This window comes from Choloepus didactylus, chromosome 8 (assembly GCF_015220235.1).
Source record: "Choloepus didactylus isolate mChoDid1 chromosome 8, mChoDid1.pri, whole genome shotgun sequence".
Taxonomy (NCBI): domain Eukaryota; kingdom Metazoa; phylum Chordata; class Mammalia; order Pilosa; family Megalonychidae; genus Choloepus; species Choloepus didactylus.
Genome location: NC_051314.1, coordinates 87,668,016 through 87,694,747, shown reverse-complemented (window position 1 = coordinate 87,694,747; position 26,732 = coordinate 87,668,016). Strand labels below are relative to the sequence as shown.

The 26,732-nt window shown below is 39.3% G+C and overlaps 1 protein-coding gene and 1 pseudogene across 1 annotated transcript; one reads left to right on the top strand and one right to left on the bottom strand.

The window, feature by feature from the left end:
* The window catches only part of LOC119542810, a 62,724-nt pseudogene extending 49,429 nt beyond the window's left edge, over positions 1 to 13,295 (bottom strand).
* A 10,318-nt stretch (positions 13,296 to 23,613) lies between these two features.
* LOC119542809 (olfactory receptor 8S1-like) lies at positions 23,614 to 24,558 on the top strand. The gene has a single exon (XM_037847453.1). The coding sequence runs from the start codon at positions 23,614 to 23,616 to the stop codon at positions 24,556 to 24,558; it is 945 nt and encodes a 314-aa protein (XP_037703381.1).
* Positions 24,559 to 26,732: the final 2,174 nt, after the last annotated feature.

Genomic DNA, 26,732 nt, shown 5'->3' with positions numbered 1-26,732 from the left:
CAAAAGGAAAAGTAACCTTAAATCAAAGTAAAGAGTCAGACAACACCACCAATGTCAAATGTCTAACATGCCTCCCCTATCCCCCCCTCTTATCTGCATTTACCTTGGTATATCACCTTTGTTACATTAAAGGAAGCATAATACAATGATTCTATTAGTTACAGTCTCTAGTTTATGCTGATTGCATCCCTCCCCCAATGCCTCCCCATTTTTAATACCTTGCAAGGTTGACATTTGCTTGTTCTCCCTCGTAAAAGAACATATTTGTACATTTTATCACAATTGTTGAACACTCTAGATTTCACCAAGTTACACAGTCCCATTCCTCATCTTTCCTCCTTTCTTCTGGTATCTCACATGCTCCCAACCTTCCTCTCTCAACCATATTCATAGTTACCTTTGTTCAGTGTACTTACATTGCTATGCTACCATCTCCCAAAATTGTGTTCCAAACCATGCACTCCTGTCTTCTCCTATCACTCTGTAGTGCCCCCTTTAGTATTTCCTGTAGGGTGGTGTCTTGTTCACAAAGTCTCTCATTGTCTGTTTGTCAGAAAATATTTTGAGCTCTCCCTCATATTTGAAGAACAGCTTTGCTGGATATAGGATTCTTGGTTGGCGGTTTTTCTCTTTCAGTATCTTTTTTTTTTTTAACTTTTTCTTTTATTTTGAGATAAGTTCAAAGTTACATGAATAGTTGCAAAAACAATACTAGCCCCATACACAGAATTCCATCATACCCTGACCCCCCTCCCCTGATAGCTCAATCCACCAACTTTAACATGCTGTCACATCTCTGTTTCTTTCCCTCCCTCCCTATCATCCATCCTATATTTCTCTGTCTTCTGAACATATGAGAGTTAACTGCACACATCCTTGAACATACACTATAATTCATGTATGTACTTCCCATGAACAAGAACATTCTTTTATGAAATTCCATTAAGCACAGCTAAGTATAAGAGATTCAACAATGATACAATGCTTACATTCTATATTTCCTTTTCCTTACGTCTCAACTGTGTCCCTTCGAGCCACCTGTCCTCCACCCTCCAATCCCATCCAAGTTCATCCTTAGCATTCAATTGTCATCTAGTTAGACTGTTTTTTTTTCTTTTTTCAATTGTATAAACATATATACAGCCTAAATCTTCCCATTCCACCCCCTCCCTAGACTTCCATTAGTGGGATTAATCACATTTAGAATGATGTTATGCTCTTTCCCACCATCCATTACTAGAAACCTCCCTTCACCTCAAACAGCAACCCTACACTCCTTTCTTAACTCCCCATTGCCCCTTCCCCCATTTCTCTTAACCCAAACTCTACTTTTCATCTCTATGGTTATATTCTCTGATAATTTCTTTGTGTTTACTTTGGGGCTTAAAATTAACCTCTTAAATCCCTATCAATCTTGTTTTTCTTTGATACCACCTTCACTTCAATAGGGCACATAAACTATGTTCCTATACTCCTTCATTCCCACATTTTTATATAGTTGTCTAAAATTACGTATTTTACATTGCGTTCAAAACCACTGATATGTCCTTAGAGTTTGTATATTTTTTATCATGTAGGAAGTAAATAGTGGAGTTATAATTCAACAATTATTGACTTCTAATTGTATTCCATTGTGTTTGGAGAATGTCCTTTGAGTATATTCAATTTTTTTTTTTAATTTCTTGAGGCTTGTTTTATGTCCCAGTTTATGGTTCCTTCTGGAGAAAGATCTGTGATCACTAGAGAAAAATAAGTGTCCTGGTGATCTGGGATGTAAGGCACTATATATGTCTGTTAAAATTCTCTATATCTCTTTCTCCTTTCTTTGTTTCTCTGTTGGTAGGGCTTCCTTTAGAATCTGAAGTAGGGCAGGTCTTTTATTGGCAAAATCTCTCAGCATTTGTTTGTCTGTGAAAAATTTAAGCTCTCCCTCAAATTTGAAGGAGAGTTTTGCTGGATAAAGTATTCTTGGTTGGAAATTTTTCTCTCTCAGAATTTTAAATATGTCATGCCACTGCCTTCTCGCCTCCATAGTGGCCACTGAGTAGTCACTACTTAGTCTTATATTGTTATATTGCTTTTCTCTTGCTGCTTTCAGAACTTGCTCCTTCTCTTCAGTATTTGACAGTCTGATCAGAGTATGTCTTGGAGTGGGTTTATTTGGATTTATTCTATTTGGAGTTCGCTGGGCATTTATGCTTTGTGCGTTTATATTGTGTAAAAGGTTGGGGAAGTTTTCCCCAACAGTCTCTTTGAATACTCTTTCTAGACCTTCACCCTTCTCTTCCCCTTCTGGGACACCAATGAGTCTTAAGTTTGGACGTTTTATTTTATCTATCATATCCCTGAGATCCATTGTGACTTTTTATATTTTTTTCCTCCATTCTTTCTTTTGTCTTTCATTTTCTGTTCTGTGGATTTCTAGGACACCGAGATGTTGTTCAGCTTCCTCTAGTCTTGCATTGTGAATATCCAGAGTCTTTTTAATTTGGCCAACAGTTTCTTTTATTTCCATAAGATCTTCTATTTTTTTATTTACTCTTGCAATGTCTTCTTTATGCTCTTCTAGGGTCTTCTTTATGGCACTTATATCCTGGGCCATGGTCCTCTTGATGTCCTTTAAATCCTTTGCCATGTTTTCGTTCTTTGATTGTAGTTCTTTAATTAATTTTGCGAGTATAATGTTTCTTTGGAAACCTTGATTTGTGTGTTTGGAGCTGGATTCTCCATATCGTCTGGTTTTATCATATGCGTTAAGATTTTCTGTTGCTTTTGGCCTCTTGGCATTTGTTTTGCTTGATAGGGTTCTTCCAAGTTGTATCAAAAAAAGGGGGAGAGGATATCGATCTAATTTTTCAGAGACACAGTTCGGTGACATACACTTTCTCTTACTAACCAGCAGATGGCATCTGTGAGTCTCTAATTTGTTAGAATTGCAGCTTGGTGACATACACTTTTTCTAACTAACCAGCAGACGGCATCCGTGAGTCACTTATTCCCCTCAAGTCAGTTCTCCCCAACTTTGTGGTATGTGGGGATCTGATTCTTTTGGGGTCCAATTGGTGCACTTAATTTGGGTGTGTTGTCGGTGCTGTCTGCCCCCAATGCAGGGCATGTGCCTGAGTGGTTAGGGAGGAAGGGCAGGTTTAACAATCAAATCTCCCAGGTGTTCCCGGAGATTTAAGGCTATTCTCTGCCACTGACACAAAAATCCTTGGTATTGGCATAGGTTCCCTGGGATTTCCGAGAAGTTCCCCCTCCCAGGACCTCTGTTGGGGGGTGGGGTGGGCCATGCCATGTCACAAGTGAGCGCCTGCCTCCAGGGAAGCCCTGGGCCACTGGGCTGTGTAGGGGCGTTCCCAGCCCACTTCAAAGATGGTTGAATGGAACACATTAACTTCCCCCTTTCTGCACAGCTCCGCTCTCCCAGCTCCGGGACAATCAGCCGTGGGTGTATTCAAGGCCACTGTCCACGGCCAATATTGTGTCGTGTGAGTGATGCTGCGGGAAAGACTCCCTGTCAGGCTGGGTTTCTCGGCTGGGCTCTGTGCTGTGTGTTCAGCCAGGCAGGAGCAGCCCCACCCACCGGAGTGATGGCTGGGAGGCTGGGCCTCTCAGCTGGGCTCTGCTCTGTGTGCTTGCCCCAGGCAGGAGCAGCCCCACCCGCCAGGGCAACGGCTGCGAGGCTGGGTTTCTCAGCTGGGCTCTACACCGTGTGCTTGCCCCGGGCAGGAGCAGCCCTGCCCGCTGGGGAGACCGCTACAAGCCGCGTGTCTCCCCTTTGTTTCCCTGGACCCAAGACAATTACAATTAGCAGTGGGTGTGGGAAAGGGTATCCTCCACCCCAGACACCGAGGCGTTAGTGCAGAGCACTCCTGTTTTATCTGCAGCTCTTCTCGGGCTTCTTTTACATATGTATATATTGTGTGTGTGTGTGTGTGTGTGTGTGTGTATATATATATATATATATATATATATATATATATATATATATATATATATTTTAAGTCCAGCCCACCGTTTCCCCCCAATGCAGCATGTCTGAGGGATTCAGCTTACTCACTCACTCGTTTCAGAATGCAGACTCCTGGTTTCGCCAAAAGCACGTTCCCTGTGGCTTTAGCAGAACTTGTCCAGCTGGTGCTGCTTTGGAAGTGGTGTTCTGGGTCCTTTCTGGTTTTTTATCTAGTGTTTTCCACAGAGGTGTTTTTTTCTTTGTCTCACCTAGTCACCATCTTAGGTTCCTCTCCTCTTTCAGTATCTTAAACATATCACACCACTTCCTTCTTGACTCCATGGTTTCTGCTGAGATATACACACATATTCTTATTAAGCTTCCTTTGTATGTGATGGATTGCTTTTCTCTTGCTGCTTTCAGGATTCTCTTTGTCTTTGACATTTGATAATCTGATTATTAAGTGTCTTGGCATAGGCCTATTCAGATCTATTCTGTTTGGAGTATGCTGCGCTTCTTGGATCTGTAATTTTATGTCTTTCATAGGAGATGGGTAATTTTCCTTGATTATTTTCTCTATTATTGCCTCTACCCCTTTTCCCTTCTCTTCTTCTTCTGGGACACCAATGATACGTACATTCTTGTACTTTGTTTCATCCTTAAGTTCCCGGAGACGTTGCTCATACTTTTTCACTCTTTTCTCCATCTGCTCCTTTGCGTGTAGGCTTTCAGGTATTTTGTTCTCCAGTTCTTGAGTGTTTTCTTCTGCCTCTTGAGATCTGCTGTTATATGTTTCCATTGTGTCTTTTGTCTCTTGTGTTGTGCCTTTCATTTCCATAGATGCTAGTAGTTGTTTTTTTGAACTTTTGATTTCTGCCTTATGTATGCCCAGCGTTTTCTTTACAGCCTCTATCTCTTTTGCAAAATGTTCTCTAAACTTTTTGCATTGATTTAGCATTAGTTGTTTAAATTCCTGTGTCTAAGTTGAAGTGTACATTTGTTCCTTTGACTGGGCCATAGCTTCGTTTTTCTTGGTGTAGGTTGTAGTTTTCTTTTGTCTAGGCATCTGACCTCCTAGGCCACCCCCATCAGGTTTTCCCAGACTAGAAAAGACTCAGGTCACAGAAGGAGGAAATATTCAGTATCCAGTTTTCCTGATGGTTTTTCTTAGAGGATTGATACACATGTGCTTTTCTGCCTGGGAGATGCACCTGTCCGCCTGTCACCGGCTGGTGTAAGAGGGTGTGGCCTGTGGCTCTCCTCCCCCAGGCTTTGGGGTCTGGTTCTGGAAAGGCAGGCAGTAGAGCTGGGCCTCTCCCTTTCCTCTTGGGAAGCTATGCCCCCTCCAGAGAGGTCATCTGGATATCAATAAGTTCTTTGTTTCTCTGACTCTGCTGATCAAAGTGTTTTGATTTTAAAATGGCTGAGGCTGTCTTTACTGCAAAATGCTGTGGGCTGAAAATGGCTGAGGTTTTCTCCACAGAGAGGGAAAGGGACAGAAAAGCTCCCAGGTTCACCCATCAGCCAGAGATAGCACACGATCCTCTGGGCTCCTCATCCTGAGACAGATATTTCCCCTGACTCTTCCAAGGTCAGTTGTCACCAAAAGCCTCTGCCTGCTTGTTGAGGATTTGCTGTCTGTATTGAGCAGTTAACATTAAAACTGCACTTGGAGCTGGGCTGAGAGAGTGCTGCTTCTCTAGCACCATGAGGCTTCCATGAGGGAGGGGCTCTTGGCTCTCAGCTCTCAGCGCGGGTCTGCAGTTTAACTTACAGATTTTATGCCTCGATCTCGGGCATTCCTCCCAATTCAGGTTGGTGGATGATGAGTGGACAGTCATGTTTGTCTCCCCACAGTTATTCCAGGTTATTTACTAGTTTTTTGGTCATTTATGAATTGTTCCAGGGGGGACTAACAGTCTTCCACTCCTCTCTATGCCGCCGTCTTGGCTCCTCCCCTACAGTAGCCTTGATTCTTGATGATGATAGTATAACCATATGGCATTTACCATGTGACCATGTGATTGTGAAAACCTTGTGACTGACACTACCTGTATATAGTATATGGGCATATGAGTAATAAAATAAAGACAAAACATATAGATAAAAGGGAGGGTAAGGGGTATGGGATGTTTTGGGTGTTCTTTTTAATTTTTTAATTTCTTATCTTTTTTAGGTGGTAATGAGAATGTTTTAAAATTTATTGTGGTGATGAATACTGTGATACACTGTATCGCAGTATTATACTGTGATCCATTGATTGCATACTTTGGATGGACCATATGGTGTCTGAATATATCTCAATGAAATTGGATTAAAAAACACATATACCTGGAGTCTCATAAAAAGAACTAAAAACAGGAAAGAAAATATTTCAAGAGACAATGGACACAATGTTTAAAATATCAATGAAAGTTAACATACCATGGATTAAAAAGCCCCTATAACACAAAGCAAGCAAATACTTAAAACGAAAAGAGAAAAAAAAGGAAAAGAAAAATCATTTACACAGCATAGTCAAATGGTTAAAATCCCACACAATCTTATGGAAAAGAAAGAAAACAAGAGTATCACATACAGATCAATGACCAAAAGAAATACATCAATCTTCTCTTCAAGGTCTGTGCAAGGACAACTGGGGGACATCTTTAAAGTACTAAAAGAAGAAATTCTCAACCAAGAATTCTATACTGTGCAAAAACAATCTTTCAAAAGTGAAAGCAGGCTCTGTGTTCCTCCCAGCTCTACGGACAGCCACAACTTTTCATGCTGTGCTAACTGCACCCTGAGACACATGGTAATGGTTGGGATAAACAGATTTGCCCATATTGTGTGCCTGCTCTCCAAGGCTGCTGTAAACTCTAGCAAAGTGCTGGTCGTGGCCATCAGTGACTCCTTCATTAACCTCAACTACATGATCTACAAGTTCCATTATGATTCCACCCATACCATGTTCAAAGTCACCGTCAAGGCTGAGAACAGAACGTTTGTCATCAATGGGAATCCCATCAGTATCTTCCAGGAGTGAGATCCTGGAATGGGGTGATGCTGGTGCTAGATATGATGTGAAGTCCACTGGTGTCCTCACAACCCTGGAGATGGCTGGGGCTCACTTGGAGGGTGGTGGCAAAAGAGTCACCATCTCTGTCCCTTCAGCTTATGCACCCATATTTGTGATGGGCATGAACCATGAGGAGTACGACAACTCCCTCAAGATCATCAGCAATTTGCTTTCTGCACTACTAACTACCTGGGCCTCCTGGCCAAATTCTTCCATGAAAACTTTGGCATCATGGAAGGACTCATGTCCACCATTCATGCCATCACTGCCACCCAGAAGAGTGCGGAAAGCTCCTCCAGGAAAATGTGGCATGATGGTCTTGTGGCTTCCCAGAACTTCATCCCTGCATCTATGGGCTTTCAAGGAAGTGGGCAAAGTTTTCCCAGAGCTGAATGGGAAGCTCACTGGCATGGCCTTCCACATCACCACCCCCAATGTGCCCATTGTGCATCTAACCTGCCACCTGAAGAAAGAGGCCAAAAACAATGACATCAAGAAATTCATAAAGCAGGCATCAGAACGCCCCCTAAAAGTCATCCTGGGCTACACTGAGGACCAGGTTTTCTACTGAGACTTTAACAATGACACACTCTTCCACTTTTGATGCTGGGGCTCGAGTGCCCTCAATGACCATTTCATCCAGCTCATTTCCTGGTATGACAGTGAGTTTGGCTACAGCAAAGGGGTGGAGAACCTTATGGTACAGGTGGGTTCCAAGGATTGAGAACCCCTGGACTCCCATCCCCAGCAACAGCAAGAGAGGGAGAAAGAGGTCATAAGCTGCTGGGGAGTCCTGGCCCCAACTTGGTCCCCCAACACTGACAATTGTCCATCCTCCACAGTTTCCCTCACAGAGCCCCTGACGAAGGGGATGTGATTAGAGAGCCCTACCTTGTCATGAGCCATCAATAATTTGCATGTACCACCAAAAGAGTGAAAGCAAAATAAAGACTTTTAAAAAATAAAGCTATGACAATTCATTTCCATAGGACTGCAGCTACATTAAATGTCAAAGGAAGTTCATCAGACAGAAGAACTATTACAGCAGGTAGAAATGTGACTCAACCAAAAAAAAAAAAAAAAGAAGGGCAGAAGGGTAAAAATAAAGGGAAATACAGAAAATGTTTTTTTACAATTGCTTAAAAATAATGAGCTAGGCAAAACAAAAATGTATTGTTGGGTTTGCAACATTTAGAAAGATAAATTGTATGACTCTTACAGCACAAAGAATGAGAGTGGGGAAATTGAAGTACATTGTTGTAAGTTACTTATACCCTACATGAAATATATACTAATCAGAGGTAGATCATGATAAGCTAAATAGATACATAGTAAATCTAACAGCAACCAACAAACAAAAGAGAGACATAATAATAAGCCAATAGTGGACACAGATTAAAATTACAAAATAAAATTAATGCAAACAAAGGCATAAAAAATGAACAATGATAATAAAGACAAATAAAAAACAGCTAATAAGATTATAAGTTAAATTCAACCATATTGTATTAGTCAGGGTTCTGTATGGTAACAGAACTAAGAGGATATATCTGTAAATATTATGAGATTTTATTAAAATGTTGCAGGTAACTGTGGAGATGCAACAGTCCAAATTCCATAGGACAAGCAGTAAGCTGGAAACTCCAATACAGTTTTCAATGAATTCCCCAGGAGAAGCTGGCTGGCTGAAGTAGAGATGGAAATTCACTCTTCTGACTGCTGAAGTCATCGCTTCTCCTTTTAAAGACTTAAAGTGGTTGAAAGAAATGTCTCTCGTTGCCAAAGGCAATATCCTCAGGTGCTTGTGGATGTAATCAGCCATAGATACAATAAACTTACTGATGATTTAAGTCCATGAAATGATTTCTTGGTGACAGGCCAGTGCTTGTTTGACCAAACAACTGGGCACCATTATGTGGCCTAGTTGACACATGAGCCCAACTATTACACATATTAATACTTATATTAAACTCAATGGCCTAAACACCTGTGCTGTGTAGAATGATGGTCCTTAAAGGTAGTCGGGTTCTAATTCCTAACACCTGAGAATGTTATCTTATTTGGCAAAAGGGGATTTACAGATGTGATAAAGTTAAGGATCTAGAGATTGGGAGATAATCTTGTATTACACAGGTAGGCCCTAAGTGTAATCACAAGTGCCCTATAAGAGGAAAAGAGGGAGATTGCACTAGAGGAGAGAGAGATTGCACGTGTCAAAAATTAGATTGATGCTCTTTGAAGATGGAGGTAGAGGCCACAAGCAAAGGAATAGAGGTAACCTCCAGCAGCTGGAAAAGTCAAAGGAATGGATTCTTCTCTAGAGTTTCCAGCAGGAACCAGTCCTCATAATATGTTAACATAAGTAAAGTGAAACTGATTTTGGACTTCTAGCCTCCAGAAGTATCAGAGAATAAATTTTTATTATTTTAAGATGCTGAATTTGTGGTAATTTGGTACAGAAGCCATGAACGTAAATAATTTTGAAACTTGGAAGTGGGGTGTTGCATAACACATACCTACAAATGTGAAGTGGCTATGGAATTGGGTAATGGGTAGATGCTGGAAGAAATTGAAGAGTATGGTAGAAAAAGGCTAGATTATATTGAACCGACCATTGGTAGAAATATGGGTGACAGAGGTACTGCCATTGAGGAATCAATAGGATAAAATGAACACAAGGAAAAATTCTATTTTGACTTAGAGAATAACTAAATTGTCTTAAACTGCTAGGAATAGAAACATTAAAGTTACTCCTGTGGGTGGGGGTTGGAGGTCAGAAGGAAATGAGGAACATGTAATTAGAAACTACAGGTAAGGGGATCCTTGTTATATACTGGCAGAGAGCTTGGAGAGCTTGTGTCCTGTAGTTATGTGGAAAGTAGAAGCTTTAAGCTATGAACTTGGATATTTACTGGAGGAGACTGCCAAGCAAAGCATGGAAGGTTTGAGTGATGTTCAATAAGAGTAGTGATAAGAGACATGCTTGCCTTGTTCCCCAATCCTTGGGGAAAGCATCAAATTTCTCATGATTATGTTTGATGTTAGATGCTGGTTTTCTTAGATAGCTTCACCAAGTCAAGGTATTGCCCCTCTACTCCTAGTTTGCAAAGAATTTTTAACATGAAAGTTGCTGATAAAGAAAGTTACATACCTGAAATCAACCGCACTTGTTCATAATTCTTTTTATACATTGGTGGATATGATATGCTGATATTTTGTTGAGAACATATGCATTTTTGTTCAAGAGAGAGATATTGGTGTGTATTTTTCCTTCCTTAAGTCTTTACCTGGTTATGGTATTAGTGTAATACTGGTCTCATAGAATGTGTTAAAAGTGTTCTTGCTGTTTCTCTTTTCTAGAAGAAGCTGTAGAGAATCAATATCATTTATTCCTTAAATGTTTGGAACAATCCACAAGTGAAATCATATGGGCCCAGTGCTTTCTCTATTGAAAGGTTATTAAATATTGATTCAATTTCTATGATACATATAAGCCTATTCAGTTTATCTATTTCTCTTTCTGTGAGTTTTGATAGTCTGTATCTTTAAAGTATCAGTCAATTTCATCTGTTATCAAATTTGTGGTCATAGAATTTTCATCACATCCCTTTATTATCATTCCAATATCCATGGGATCAGTGGTAAAGGTCTCCTTCATTTCAAATATTAGTTATTTTGCCTTCCCTCCCTCTGCCCCTCTGTCCCTCTCCCTCTTTCCCTCTCTCTCTTTTTGGTTAGCTTGGGTAGCAGTTTATTAAATTTATTGACCTTTTCAAATACTAGCTTTTGATTGCATTGATTTTATTTATTGATTTACTGTTTTTAATTTTATTTCTTTGGGCTTTAATTTCTATTATTTCTAGTCTTCTGCTTGCTTTGCATTTAATTAAACACCTGGGACCTTGTAGTACTTCTCATGAATGAACAGCTCCACATCAGAGACTATATTGATTGTCCTGGATGATGAGGTTGGAGAGAGAAAGGATATTTTTTATCATGATAAAATACATTTAACATCAAATTTACCATTTTAAGCATTTAAAATGGTACAGCTCATTGGCATTAAGTAATTCACAATATTTTGCAACCATCACCACTTTTTACTCCCAAACTTTTTATCACCCCAAATGCAAAACCTGTACCCATTAAGCAGTCACTCCCCATTTCTCCCAACCTTCAACCCCTGGCAAATGCTAATCTGTTTTCTGTCTCTATGGATTTGCCTATTCTGCATGTTTCATATAAATTGAATCATAGCCACTTTGCGTTTATAGGTCTATGTTATACAATATCCCACTTACAAGTTCCAAAATCTTTATTAATTGCCTATGGCTTTTGTACCATATCAAATTACCACAAACTTAGTATATCTAGACAATAAAAACATATTCTCTGTCACTTCTGGGGGCTAAAAGTCCAAAATCAGTTTCACAGGACTGAAGTTGTAGATAAAATGGATATAATTACTACAAATAATTAGTAGAAAATACAGAAAATATTCAGCCTCACAAGTAAATAAATGAGAATTGAATCCACAAAGGTATAGTTTTTTATTGTATAATATTGTGATTTTTAAATGCAAGTAAAATCAAAATTAATGAGTATGGGAAGCACAAGGCAATTTCATAGATTGCTATTACAGTGTAACTTGCTATCTCTCCTGTTGAAAAACTTTGGCTAAAATGTCTTAATAGAGTTCATACCCTTTGGCCTATTAATTTCTGTCTAGAATTACAAATTACAGAAAAGGCTAAAATGTTTAAATATATTATTTATAATAGTGAAAGTCTAATGTTCATCTTTCATAATCAAGATGAGAAGTGAAGTAATCACTGAAGAACTTCAGAAGGTGCTTCCCATCACAGATTAAGATAAGATTTTTAGAGCAACGAGAAAGGAGAGATGGTCCCTAAATGACTGCTGGAGTGACAGCAGAGTAGTCAGCACGGCCACAATGGAAGGCAGGACACCAAGAAATCATACCTCAAATTTTAAAGAAAAAACCATCTATGTAAAATTATGTATACATCAAAAATAACTTTCATGAATGAGACAAAGATATTCCCAAATAAACAAAATGGAAAATTTTTACAATAAGTTTACATGGTCTAAAAGAACTTTTAAAGAATGTATTGAGGAAGGAAGGAAAATATTACCAAGAGAATGTTGGAGTTGGAAGAAGAAATGGTTAATGTATAAAATGGCTAAATTTAGACAAAATGCAGCTATTGTTAATATATAATTAGTGTTTATTTGGAGTGTTAATAAAACAAGTGAAATATTTGCCTCTAATATTGTTTGGGATGTGGGACAAGCCCAAGATAGATGCATCTTATGATCTCATGATTTTTCTTTTTTTGTAAACTTTTTGCAACACTGTATGCAGACCTGCTTTTACCTCATTGTTTTCAAGCTGTAGACATGTGGATTCACTAGCAGAGGACCACACTGTACTTCAAAAAAAAAAACAAATTCTAGTGGGGAACCTGAGGCTGCCATTTAATAGCAAAGAAAAGCAGAACCATAGAACAAGCTCACTGCAGTGAGGTGGGAGGAGCAGGTGGAGAAGGCCTTGCTTCTGCCAGTTGTGGATCAGATGCTCAGGATGGTGGAAGCAAAGCAGGGGTAAGAGAAGAAGATCAGGTGAATTGTTGCAGAGGCATGTGGGAGGGCAGAGCAGATCAGAACTGCAAAGTTGGTGGAGACATCAGAGCAGGACAGAGAGAACAAAGAGGGCAGCTCACAGCTGAAGTGAGACATAATATGAGCCTCACAGAAGTCCAGATTCCAAGCCAGGAGGGTGTTGATGAGAGCGTCCAGAAAGGCCAGTCCCCACGAGGCCCACACCAGACCCTCACACAGCTGCTCTCCCATCACCTGGCCATAGAGCAGAGGGTGGCAGATGGCGGCATAGCGGTCATAGGCCATCACTGCGAGCAGGCACACTTCCGTCCCAGCCGTGGCAAACACAAAGAAGACCTGAGCCAGGCAGCCCTCTACTGAGATGGATTTCCCCTGAGAAAGAAGGTTCTCCAGCATTTTGGGCTCAGTGACTGAGGAGTAGCAGAGATCCAGGAAGGAGAGGCGACTCAGGAAGAAGTACATGGGGGTGTGGAGGTGGGAATCCGTCCTGATCACCAGCAGCAGCATCAGGTTCCCCATCAGGGTTAGGAGGTAAATCCCCAGGAAGAGCACGAAGAGCACAGCCTCAGTGTGGGGGTCGGCAGACAGCCGGAGGAAGATGAACTCTGTGACGGTGCTGTGATTCCCTAAGGCCATTATGGAAAATGTTCCTCTGGAGTAAACAGAGTCAGAGCTGAAGTGTTCACCTTCACTCCTGCCACCTCAGGGTTCCCTTATCATTATATGTAAACAGAGCTCTGTCCTCAGCTGCTCATTTTTATCTCTTGGCTTTCTTTTGTGTTTCTTCCCTCCCTAAATCCCTCCCTGACCTGATGGCTGACTGCACAACTTCTGAACCCCGAATCAACTCATTTATGATCTTTCCCTTGGTGCTCCTCCAGTACAAATGACATACTTTTTCTGTCTAGTTCATGACTAATTGGTTCCATCTCCTTGAACTGGCCGTGCTTTCATCCTGCAACACTTCTGGTCACTTTTGCATTTGGCAGCTTTGCATTTGGCAACTGAGAAGCAGTTTTAATCATCTGCTTTCCTAGTCACATCTTATACTCCCTTTGGAATAACTTGCCATGGTACAATATTACTTAACTACAACATGCTGTATTTGTTATATTTTTACTATTTACATGATATGTTCTGTCATTTAATACAATGGGCAGTTTTAATATATAGGTGCTGGAGTGGGGAATGGAGATAAGAAAGGAGATTGATAAATCTATATTTTTTACATTAAAAAAACTGAGCCTCATTGTAGTGGCTATCTCCAAACTCTGAGATGCTGATCCCTTTGTGTATAACCTGACTGTCTCTGGAACATTGGGTATCTGTGTGACACCTGAAACTCAGACCTAGCTTGGCAGATATGAATATCAGTATTAATGCGTACAGCAACTGTTAAAAAAAAAAAGCTGAAATAGAGCCCAGACTTCAATTAGAGATATGAATAAAGCAGATCTGGTTAAGACTAGAACAAATTGGGCCAAAGGGTAAAAGTTGAAACTGACTGTGTGTTAAAACTTCAACTTCCATGTGATACCAAGTAAAGAGAAGTTTATTTGGTGTAGGATCTATATTTTCTAAACAATATAACTTCTACAGTCAGTTTGTTCAAACACTACAGTTACAAGGAACTTTGAATAGGAAGTGAGCTATGGTAGGTCTGTATAGATTAGAATGAAATAGCAACACTTCCTAAAGTAATTTGGTGGAGAATAAAAATATATATTCAGGGACCCCCTAAAGAGCTGGAGGAGGATGCAGAGGTGTTGGACTTCCTCACCTGGATTGTTGCTGATGTTCTCACAGACTTTAGGGACTGATGGCTTGATGTGCTGAGTCCTCTGTCTTGGGGCTTGCCCCTATGAAGCTTGTTACTGCAAGGAGAGGCTACACCTGCTTATAATTGTGCCTAAGAATCTCCCGCTGAGTGCCTCTTTGTTGCTCAGATGTGGTCCTCTCTCTGTCTAACTAAGCCACCTTGGTGGGTGATCTCACTGCCCTCCCCGCTACGTGGGACCTGACTCCCAGGGGTGTAAATCTACCTGGCAATGCAGGATATGAATCCCAGGGATGAATCTGGACCTGGCCTCGTGGGATTGAGAACATCTTCTTGACCAAAAGGGGGATGCAAAATGAACCAAAATAAAGCTTGAGTGGCTGAGAGATTTCAAATGGAGTTGAGAGGTCACTCTGGTGGACATTCTTATGCACTATATAGATAACACCTCTTAGGTTTTAATGTGTTGAAATACCTAGAAGTAAATACTTGAAACTACCAAACTCAAACACAGTAGCTTTTTAAACCTATGTTTATTATTTTTTTTTAATTCTGATTCTTTCTGGTTCAAGAAAAATGTTCAAAAATAGATTGGGGTGATGAATGCACAGCTATACGATGGTACTGTGAATACTTGATTGCACACCATGGATGATTGTATGGTATGTGAATGTATCTCAATAAGACTGAATTTAAAAAAAAACTGAGCCTCAGAACTGATAAAACTTGTTCAATTCTGCAATTTGAACATCAAAGCTTTGTATTCACTATATATGAGCCTAGGGCAAGAGCTTATTCTAATAAATGTGCCATTTCCACAGTTCCTACTGGATAAAGATGAACTTCTCTTGTTGCCTTTGTACTAACCATCCTTTATAGTAACACCTCCTCCTGCAGTGATTCAGATTTACATGTTCTTATGTGGGTCCTGGTGATAGATTAAATGGTTTCTCAGGTGGTTCTAATGTGCCTTCAGGCTGGAGAATGAAGTGATTTTGATCCACCAATTAATTGGTCAGGCCAGTCTTGCCCTCATGCCTTTCCTGTTACTCTGCTTTTACTTAGGCTAATGCTGTGCTGAAATTTTCTGCCATCCAATACTGACTTAATGTCATTTACTTTTCAACACCCACCCCATTTTCTGCCTCCTCCAGTGTGTCTATCATGATAGCTTCCTTCTCTACCCTCACAGATTATGGAAAAGACTGACAACCCTCATTACTTTGGTGTCAATTATGTTCAAGGTATTATTAACCATTTTGCTTTTCCACTACTTAATGATCATAGCAAAACTATGAAGGCTGCATTTCCCCAAATTTTAGAAGGAGGAAATGAAGTTGACAATGTTGCACTAACTTGCCTCTGGATGGGTAAGCTTTACAACCATCCCAGGTCTATGTAGCTAAATCTTTCTCTTTTTTGACATGCTGGTTGAGGACATGCATTTTCTAAGCATGTCTGCTTCTCTCCACTCTGTGTTCCACGGAAGTCCTTACCCACTAAATTGTTTCATGCCTTCACTTGGATATTTAAATTGCTCTACCATTTAGTAGGATGTGTGAGTGGCAATTCTTTTTTCTCCAACCAGTTGCCTCTTCCTGGAAGATAGGGATTGGGATGCATTACCATATATCATCTTACATTCCTGAAGACACAGCAGAATGAGAGGCCCATGATGGGATCTAACCAAAACTGGTTGATGAAGAAAGAAAAAAAGATGACACATGGGATTGACCATGCACTCCTTTTTTGTGTACTGTCCTCAGCTGGAAATTCTAATTTCAAAAATAAACAACGGATGATGAAAACTGGGAAGGGGAAGAACACAAAAAGGAAATGTGGGGATGAGAGCTGATTTTGCAATAGCTGTGAAACTCATTTTCTGCCAGCTGTGTAGGGCTGGAAAAAGACTTATCTTCTGCTGTACTAACTAGCACGTAAAGATTTTTCCAACAAGAAGAAGCTTACACTTAGTAACTCATTTCTGATCACACCTGGAGGGTTGCTTAAAACCATGGCACTTTTGCATCTCTCCATTTGATAATGTATCTATTGTTCATTCAATTCAATTTGCTTGCTAATCTTTCATTTATCCATTTCCATTATCCATACTGTCTATTTATTCAGTTATCTATCCATCTATGTCTCCAACCATTCATTCATTAATTCCTTCATTTATATCTATTCTTTCACTTATCTAATTATTGAAATATTTGTGGATTGGCTCTCTGTTTATAACCGATTGGACAAACAAATTTGTGTAAACGTTAAAACTTTTGTTAACTTTGTTAAACTGTTCTATTAATACACTTATTTGTACTGTTTTCCAAGTTGTAATTTCCTACATCCAGGACCAAATCCCATTACTAATTACTCGTGTTCGCAGCCAACTTGACCCATCATTACACACTCAGACTTTTCCTTCTTTTAGTCCTCTTGCCTGTCATGGTAACTTCTTACAGTAATCTTGGCCTGACTACTGAATTTTGAATCATGTGGGTATCCTCCAATTTACACCTGATAACAGAGACTCTGACACTGTGCATAGGACTAGCTATAACAATTTGATTCCTACTGATCCACCCTTTAACTCAGTCCCTGCTCTTCCTGGCTTTCCCATGTTGCTCCTTCATATTTAGGCAAGTTTCCATAATCCAAACCCTAGCAGATCCAAATTCAATTTGCCTTTCAGCTTGGTCTTGTGAGTTATTTTTAGCAAAGCATAGTGGCCAAAAATCAGTTCAGATTCTGCTTTTGGATGAATGACAAGATGGAAAACTCTAATTTTCTTTATTGAGATTTTAAAATGTTTATTTAGTTACCTTACAAGAGGGAACGTAGTAGATTCAATTCACCCTGAACTTGGATGCCTATTTTGAAGTTCAGAAAAAGGGGAAGAGAAGGGAAGTTTGCTTTCATGTAAAAGAGTAAAGGAAAAGAAAGAGGAGCCCAAGTTATTCTTAAAAAGGTCTGCACTTCACCAATTTGCCTGGGTAACTAAATTTCAGCATTTTTCAAACAGATGGCATTTAGGTATCCTGTATTTGTCTATGTCAGGCATCGTTGTGAAGAGAAGTGGAGAAAGAGATTGCATTTTTTGGGTCACTAAGAATAGTCACAGAAATAATCATTTTCCATCCTATGGCTTATAGCTGAAATACAAACTCCTGAAAACTTGTTACTCTTTAAATATTGTGCCTAAATTTAAAAAACAATAAAATATAAGAAGCAAAGCATATTAATTTCATTGTAAACTATTAATTCCTTCACATCTTATGATCACATATCAATTCCAAGGAGATAATTACGGGGGGATGCTCGAAGGATAGTTGTATCACAATTTATCTATTCAGTATAGTCATAAATATAATGTTGGTTACCTGCATACATAGCTGGTTAGGTACATTAATGAAGATAAAATGAGAGACAAGTATAGTGCTGGAAGGCAGAGTAAGTCCCTATAACTCGTAAGATGAATACATGAAACTCAGAAAACTTTTAAGGAGTTGGGGGACCCCTGGGGCACCTTAGATGGGGAGAAGAGAAATATTTTTGGTGACCGATGGGGGGTGGGTAGTAATACCAGAAAAGTACAGAATCTCTAGCATATTCATTTAAGATCTAGCATAGGAAATTTCTATATCTCATGAACTAAATTCAAATTCTGACTCCACCACTTCATTATTGTGCAAACTTGGGCTGCTACCTCAGTTTCCTCATCTGTAAAATGGGGATCATAAGAGCTTCTAACTCTAAGAATTGTTGTGTGGAATAACTTAAGACAATGAAAGTATATAGATCAAAACCTGGCATTTGACAAAAAATTAATAAATATTGGCTATTAATTTTTGGTTTCTCTGCTTACATTATCTCCCCAAATTTTGAAAACTTGCCTGTTTCTCAGCATTAGCCCACGCCTAAATCTTGTTCAATCTGGCTAATGACTTCACCATTCCAAAATTAGACCCCACTTCCAAAATCCAGCGGGAATTTTTCAGTTCTCCATTCTCAGGATTAAACTATGGCAGATGTCACTACTTATCACTCAGTCAAATGGCTTTCTTTTCTCATGGCTTTCATCACATGTTCAATATTTTCTCTAAAATCTTATCTAATCATTGATACATGGACCACTAAATTATTCTTCAGAGAGATGTTAATGAAATACAACCTGTTGGCAGAGGAAATAACCGGCAAGACAGTTAATGATCAATGCACAGCCTTCCTGTGCTTTCCCAAATGATGTTTACAGACAGAAGGATGTTGCTACTCACATGCCTTCTTCAAAGCCCACCAAACATCCAATAGTTTCCATCCAATTTCATACATAGCTTCAACCTAGAAGTTTCAAAAGATCATTTTCAATGGAATCCCCTGACACCATTCCAAATTTCTGCTTGTTGTCTTGAAGACTCTAAATACATGCTTCAAGCCATGACTCCAGAGAATACATCTGTTACTCTGTTTCCTGGGCTGACAGGCTAAGCCATCCAATTACTGACTGCCTAATCATATATCTGCCCTTCTGAAGGGATATATGTGTGTATCACTCATTTCATGGATTATTCTAGGAGTGTGTTTAAAAGAAGATATTGAACTAAATAAAGTGATGCCACTGTGACAGCCTATAGCAAACACATAGATGTACCACCACCATTTCATTTATTTTTTGGTTTATTTTTTTTCTTTTCTTTTTTTCTTTCTTTTTTTTTTTTTTTTTTTTTTGATGATATTACACACTTGGTGGCTAGTGGAAGAGAAAGAAAGGACCAACTCAGAGCTTCAAGGATGCAAACCCTGAAGCTTTGGAGTAATCCATGGTGATGTCTTTACTGTGATTTCTTAAGAGGCAGAAAAAATCTTCTGAAGTCCCTGTAGTTGGACTACAAAACAATTGGTCCTCATGACCATAGAGGTGCCTGGCCCCAGGAAAAGACCAGAGCAGCTGGATGTCTTCTGAGCCCTATGAAGCCCGAACTTGGTAATTTCCTCTATGAGTCATTTAAGTTTCCTCCCCTCTTTCTCTCCTGACCACTTCCTTCCCTTTCCTCAGATGATCCCTCTTTCTGGCTCTCTGGGATGCACGTTTTCACCCTGAGACTTTTGATAGACTTTCTATGTGCTAGAGAATAAGCCTCCTAAATCAATGCAGACTTCCACATTTCCTGTGCGGTGTGGTCTATGTGTTCACCTACTCTGAGCAGCTACCTGGGGTAAACCTCTTGGCATCAATGACCAATGTTGGGCAATGGGAGTGGAGATTTCATGCATTCTGACTTCAAATGCAGATTTGTTTTCCATGCTCTAGGCATATAAAGTTACAGAAGATGGAGTTTAACAGTCAGGAGAGGAGTGGATTATCGATTTTTGTCCTTATCTATGGCCCCAATACATGTGTCATAGAAAGTTAATATTCAGCCATTACTAATTCCTTTCACCTTTAAAATTGATCAAACTAATATAGGTGTTGAATTAAATGGGGGTAGGAGTCAAAGCTATGATACATTAAAGGAAACAATGTATACACTGATGTTTTTATTCCATGCCTACTTATTTTCACTACTCCTTGGCTTAAGTGCTTCCAAAACTTAAGACAATTAGCCTGTCTCTGAATAACAAAATTCCCCCAATTTTGGTCGTATAGAGCACTTTTCTATGCTCAGTGACTAAATGAATCACTGGACCTTATTCTCTTCACCTGCTAAATAACTCATCAATTCCAGCATTTATGAAATTAATTAACATTTTTAAATTAAATTCATTTGAGACCAACAAAATGTTAAGAGTCCTATGTTATATGTCTCTTGTTCAAGGAATGTTTCTGTGCTATCTCCTTGGAAAAAATGTGATAAGGTACATGCCAAACTACTGGTCTCAAATTCTGACTTCACTGCTTGTACTTCTGTGATTTTAGGCAAGTTTCCTTTCAATTTTTGCCCAAGTTACTCATCTATTCAAAACAAGGCCGGATGAGGATATAAATAGTTACTATCTCATAAGATTGGTGTGAAAAATAAGTATCTTACTTAGTACATGTAAAGCTTGGAAAAGTGTTTAGCCTTATCTTCTTCATTATCATTAGAATCATCCTCTTCCTTATTATTCATTAGGACTAAAAGTGTTCATGTTGGGACTGATTTTGAAGGGCAATCATATGTTTAAACATGGATAAAGGATAGAATTTTAGAACTCTCAATACACACCAAAATTCAGTACCCATTGATTTGTAAAGTGGTATTATACTGAATGTTCTTATACTGCAAATTGGTAAACTAAGTTTCCCATTGAAGAATTGCACAAAACTAACTTCTGCATCAATCCCCACTTTCACTGTAAGATGCATATTATCCCTTCTCCAACCAATACAGATCTAGGCTGAGACATTCAATCTCAGTGAGAATTGAAGTCACTGTGATCCACCCTCAGGGGTAAGTGAGCATAAGATGAACAAAAAGCAAGCTCATCAAAGCAATTTTCTGCTTAATTCACATGGAAAATATCAAATGCAGAAATACTCAAATTTTTGAGGACAGTGGCCTCCTTTTACTCTTTTGTTTTATTGTTGTTGATTGCTGATTTAGACACCAGTGAAATTGTTTACTTCCAATAGGATTTGATACTTGCAGAAATGAGAAGGGCTCCGCAAAATTGAATTTTTGACCAGGCTGTATTCCTTTGGTACTAAATTCGAATTCATTTGAGGCATCTATGTTGCCTATTATTATACCAAGTAGAACTGATATATACACTGAATCTAAGGAGGTCAAATAGGCTTAGAATTGTGGGAATATTCAATATTAATAGTGGGAAAACAAATAGAAAGGACAGGTTTTGGGTAGATGGATGGGTGTGTAGAATTCAATGTTATTGAGTCCTTTGGGCACCACAATGACAGAGTTCGTGGAATCATGACAAAGATACAGATTACAAGGCAGACTAAAATGTCAGTGGGACTGAACAGACACTGTGTGAAGGTACCAAGCCAGGCATGAGGTTTCATGAAAAGGAACAATCGGTATGCAGCTCAGATCAGGTTTCATGTTCTGCAAGAGTAAAAAGTCTAAGAAGAGAATTTAGCCCTGGATTATAAGGATTGGTGATACTAAATCTAAGGAAGAAAGTAAAGTATTTATTTAACAGTTGGACATTGGTCTATACTAGTTTGTCTTCTTCCCAATGGCTAACAATATTTTATAGGAAGCAGGAAATCTGTGAATATTTGTTATCTGAATGAATGGGTTTGTGGAGAGATAGTAGAAGAATAAACAATAGAAAGGTGGATTACTACTGGAATAGATGAATTACATAATGAATAGATGAATGGACAAATGAAATAAAGGAAAATGCATGGTGATGGAATGATGGCTGGGTGGTGTTAGATTGCAATCATGATTTTAAACACTTTTCTAGTATAGGTGAAAGTTGGCTGGTGGGTGTGGGATGACTCCTTGGGTACATGTATCTGGTAGCTGATGGTAGGTACACAAGTAAAGGCCACTCCCTGGCCCTACATAGCTGCAATAGACACACACACACACATACACACCCACCATTTCTTTGCCTTCACTTTCCATTTGTTCATAGTGCTCAGTCTTTCTCAAGTTTATGTAATTATAGCCTTTCCCCCAAAATATTAGCTACACAGTCTGTACTCTTAATTATTTTATTTTCTTTAGCAAAAACTCATTAGATTTCTACTATATGCAATTTCCTTCACTGGGGCAAGTGTCCTGGATGCAAAATATTATAAAGTACCATTGCTGCCATCAAGAAATTATGTCATTGAAGGAGGGAAAATAAATGCACTACACAAATGCTACACTAGATACCAGAGTAAAAGAATGATTCATCTGATGTCATACAGGGAAAAGAGTTAGTTATGATGAGCAGATAGATTAAATCAGACTTTGGAGAGAAGCAGGAATGCCTAAGAAATCCTTAACAGAGATATTCAACCAGGATAGAAAGAGCACATTCTTGAAATCAGAGGTGAGAGTGGGAATAATGGTGTTAAGCAATTAGTAAGATGCCCAAATACTTTTGTTTCCTTATTTGAAAAATCCCAGTTCAGTGTTGTGCCTAAATGGTTCTGGGGGTTAAAAATATAAGTGTTTAATATGGTCAATCCCTTAGCAGTCAATCAATGAATAATAGTTTTCCAATTATTACACATCCTGGTGAGTTCAAAAAAGGATATGGTAAAGGATATTCTCAGAAAGAAGTTGAAATTTTGGTGAAAGGCAAAATATAAATAAGATTTAGATGGAAAGATAGGGCATTCCATGTGGAGCACAAGCTTTAGAAAAGGGAAAGAGAAGGATAAGCCCATGTGGTGATCTGAAGTACGTGAGTCTGCCCTCAGCATTGAGGCCCTCCCTAGGGCAGTGTCTGGACAATCATGGAAATGAACAGATGCCAGATGATAGAGGACATGAAGGACCAAGACTTGATTGGAAGGCACTTCATGGTAATATGACCTCTTGTCTTCTTTCCTTCATAAGGGAGTCAAATCTTGATTGTTCACATTGTCAATTCAGACAAGTTATATAATATCTAGTATTCGATTTTCTCTATGAAAATATTACTCCATTTTTCCTTCTATCCCATCTTCCAAATAAAACACAAAATAATACTCAAACTCACATGGGCATTCACACACACACATACACATACACATACACAGTGTCTACATATCTCAGTCTTATTCTAAAGATGAAATTCACAAGTTAAGCATAAGTGCCCTGTGAGAAAGCTAACAGAAGACAAAACAATGTCATCAAAAATAATATGATCATTACTAGGTTATGAATGGGAGTAAAAATCTAAGTAATAGAGGAGAGAAGACAAGTTTTGGATATCTCATCTAGGAAGCCCACTAGAAACCAGAAGAGATAGGGAATATTTTTGAGCACAGTTATAGGTAGAAAAATGACTATTAGTCATAGTCCAGATTGAGAATATTTATAAATTTCTTCACCAATCTCTAACATAGATTATCAGCCATGAGGTGATATCATGGGATAAGTATAGAAGGAAAAATCAGCACAGGAAGAATGGATTCAAAGGAATCAGTGAGAGCATATATGAACCCTAAGCCACAACCCTCTGGTAATTGAGTGTGTGCAAAAAGGTTTCAGATTCATCCATATTTTTATTTCTAGGGAGCAGCCTCTTTCAATGGACTTGGGGAATCACAGCATCATCCTCGAGTTCATCCTCCTTAGACTGTCTGCTGACTCCCATGTCCAGACTCTGCTCTTTGTGCTGTTCCTGGGAATTTACGTCATGACCCTGATGGGGAACCTGTTGATGCTGCTGGTTGTCAGGGAAGATTCTCAGCTCCACACCCCCATGTATTTCTTCCTGAGTCATCTCTCCTTCCTGGATTCTTGCTTCTCTTCTGTCACAGTGCCAAGGCTGCTGGAGAATCTCCTGTCGCAGAGGAAAACCATCTCTGTTACAGGCTGCCTGGCTCAGGTCTTCTTTGAGTTGGAGTCTTTGGGCACAGAAGTCTGCCTGCTTGCAGTGATGTCCTATGACCGCTATGTTGCCATCTGCCACCCCCTGCTCTATGGACAGATGATGAGCAACCAGCTCTGTAAGGGACTGGTGTGGGTGTCCTGGGGCCTGGGCCTTCTGGATGCATTCATCAACATCCTTCCAGCTATGAACTTGGACTTCTGTGGTGATAAGTCCATCCCTCACTATAGCTGTGATCTGCCCTCCCTCTTCCCTCTTTCCTGTTCTGATGTATCCATAAATTTTATAGTCCTGCTCTTCTCCAGTATCGTGCATGGAATTGGAACCTGCTTCCTAATAGTTTATTCCTACATCCGCCTTGTCTTCACCATCTTGGGCATCAGCTGCTCCTCAGGTAGGCACAAGGCCTTCTCCACCTGCTCCTCCCACCTCATCGTAGTGCTTCTGTTTTATGGTTCAGCCATTCTTCGTTATCTAATGCCAGTCTCGGGGTCACCATTGGAATTGATCTTCTCTGTACAGTACAGTGTGGTGACTCCCTTAGTGAATCCCCTCATCTATAGCCTGAAAAACAATGAGGTGAAAGCAGCTCTGAGAAGGACCTTGGGAAAATATCTCCACTGTATCAGGAAGCTGTCCTGATGAGGGTGAAGTGGAATTAGTTTATTATAACAATATATCTCATGAATGACAATAACATTATTTCTTGATTTCCTTTGATATTAAATGCAAAAAGATGTCTTAGAAATGGCAGAGATTTTGGAGGGTGATGTGAAGAAGGATGCTTTAGATTTGTTCTGGCTAGAGCCAGGAAAATGATCAATTAACCATGTCAAATGGACATGGTTAATTGATCATTTTCCTGGCAAGTTTCAGTGAAATAAAACAAAAGAGTCAGAGAGGGGAAAACAGGAATAAGGAGTTCAGGTCAACTGAGAAAGGCGGAACATCCAGTTGCCTTAAGTTAAGGGTGTGCCTGATCCAGACATTAAACAAATGGCTGCTTGAGGCCAAGTTGATGGATGGAAATTGTCCCCAGAATTCCACTATAGGCACAAGTCTGGCAATTGAGGAGGAAAGTGATATGAGGTGTGTTCAAATTTACAGGGATACAAGCTGGGTTCCCAACTAAGTGTCTAACACCAGATTGATGGTCTTCTTCCAATTCTTTGCCCCTCCCACTTGTTTCCCTTTTTAACCATTTTCACATATATGGTTCACTGCTGTTAATTACCTTCACGATGTTCTGTTACTGTCACCACCATCCATTACTAAAACTTTGCAATCAATTCCAATAAAAGTTCTGAACAATTTAAGGATTTACTCCCCATTCCTGACCCGTAAACCCAGTCCCTGGTAAGCCATTTCTAGATTCTGACTCTAGGCCCCTTCCACTTCTTGAAGCCCCATTTTGCACACAGAAACCTCAATGCCTTCTGCAGAACTTCCCTTAGACCAACTACCCAAATTTTCACAAATTGATCATTCACTTAGGATAAATGAAGAGGTAATTTTTTAAAATGTCATGTTTCCATAATGATCAATTCCTTAGGAGTCATATTCATTTTAACTCTTTTGTTATAGTTTTCCAAATTTCTTAGAATGGAAATCGTTACTCCCACCAGCGTATTGTCTGCTTCAGAGTATATGTTCTGATTTCAGAGATTTATAAATATTTTTAGTATATAGGTTAAAAATATACTATCCTCTTGGATTTCACATTTTAAAAACATCACATATTTGCTTTATATGTTTTCTAATAAAATAAGAAAATTTGATTTTATACACATTTCCTGCTTTACAATTATTCTCATATTTGCGATTCTAACATGTAATTTTCTTACTCAAATTGACACCAACTGGTCAACTGGATGTACATGGCTTTATATTGAGATTTTGCCATATTGGAAGCAGAGTATAAAAACTCAGTGGACACACCAAAACATTTTAAAATCTTAGTCACCGTATTTTTCAATGTACTTAATCATAACATAAAGGAACTTTGTGAAACTTATTAACATACCTATTTTGAACCGAATATTATGTAGACTTTCATATTAAAAATACATAGGAACTGATTAAGCATGAAAATGACTATATATGACTTTTTTTGGAAAAGGATAAACTTTATTTACTTTAGGCACATGACCTTACTGGTCTTTTTAAGCTTTTTTTCTACACCTAAAGTTTTTAATGCAACTGGTTTATTTAGCAGTTTCATCTCATTGTGGTGTAAAGAGTTTGGGAACTAAACTCTGTTGAATCTCCCTATTGCTATTCCTTCATGATAAATTTGAGCCCGGCCTCTCTTCTGCATAGCTTTCAAGCCGCTAGATAAACTCTTGTCTCAGAGGAGATCAATCTCTGAGGAACACTCTGGAGCTCAAATCTCCTTTGTGTTTAATTTTGGAGAAACGAATATCTGCCTGCTCTCAGCAATGACTGTGATGCTACCAGGGACCACCCTGGGCTCCAGGACAAAGTAATGAATCATCACCTGCATATGCAGCTTGTACAAGGCTCATGCAATTGAGGGTTCAAGACACACGCATTCACCTCCCTCTGACAGTGAATTTGTACTTCTGTGAAACCAAAATTACCTTCCACTGTAGCTGTGAGCTGACATTCTCTTCCTTTTATCATGCTTTGATGTCACCACCAACCTCATGTCTTGGTCCCCTCAACACTCCTGCATGCTTTGTTACATTCTCCCTGTTTGTCTTCTACACATGCACATACTCTCCACATCCTGAACATCAGCTCCTCCACAGGCAGAAGCAAGGCTTCTCTACCTGCTCCTCCCACCTCACCGCAGG

Excerpts from the sequence above, each read along its gene's own strand:
- LOC119542809 (XM_037847453.1), top strand. The coding sequence starts at position 23,614 with ATGGACTTGGGGAATCACAGCATCATCCTCGAGTTCATCCTCCTTAGA.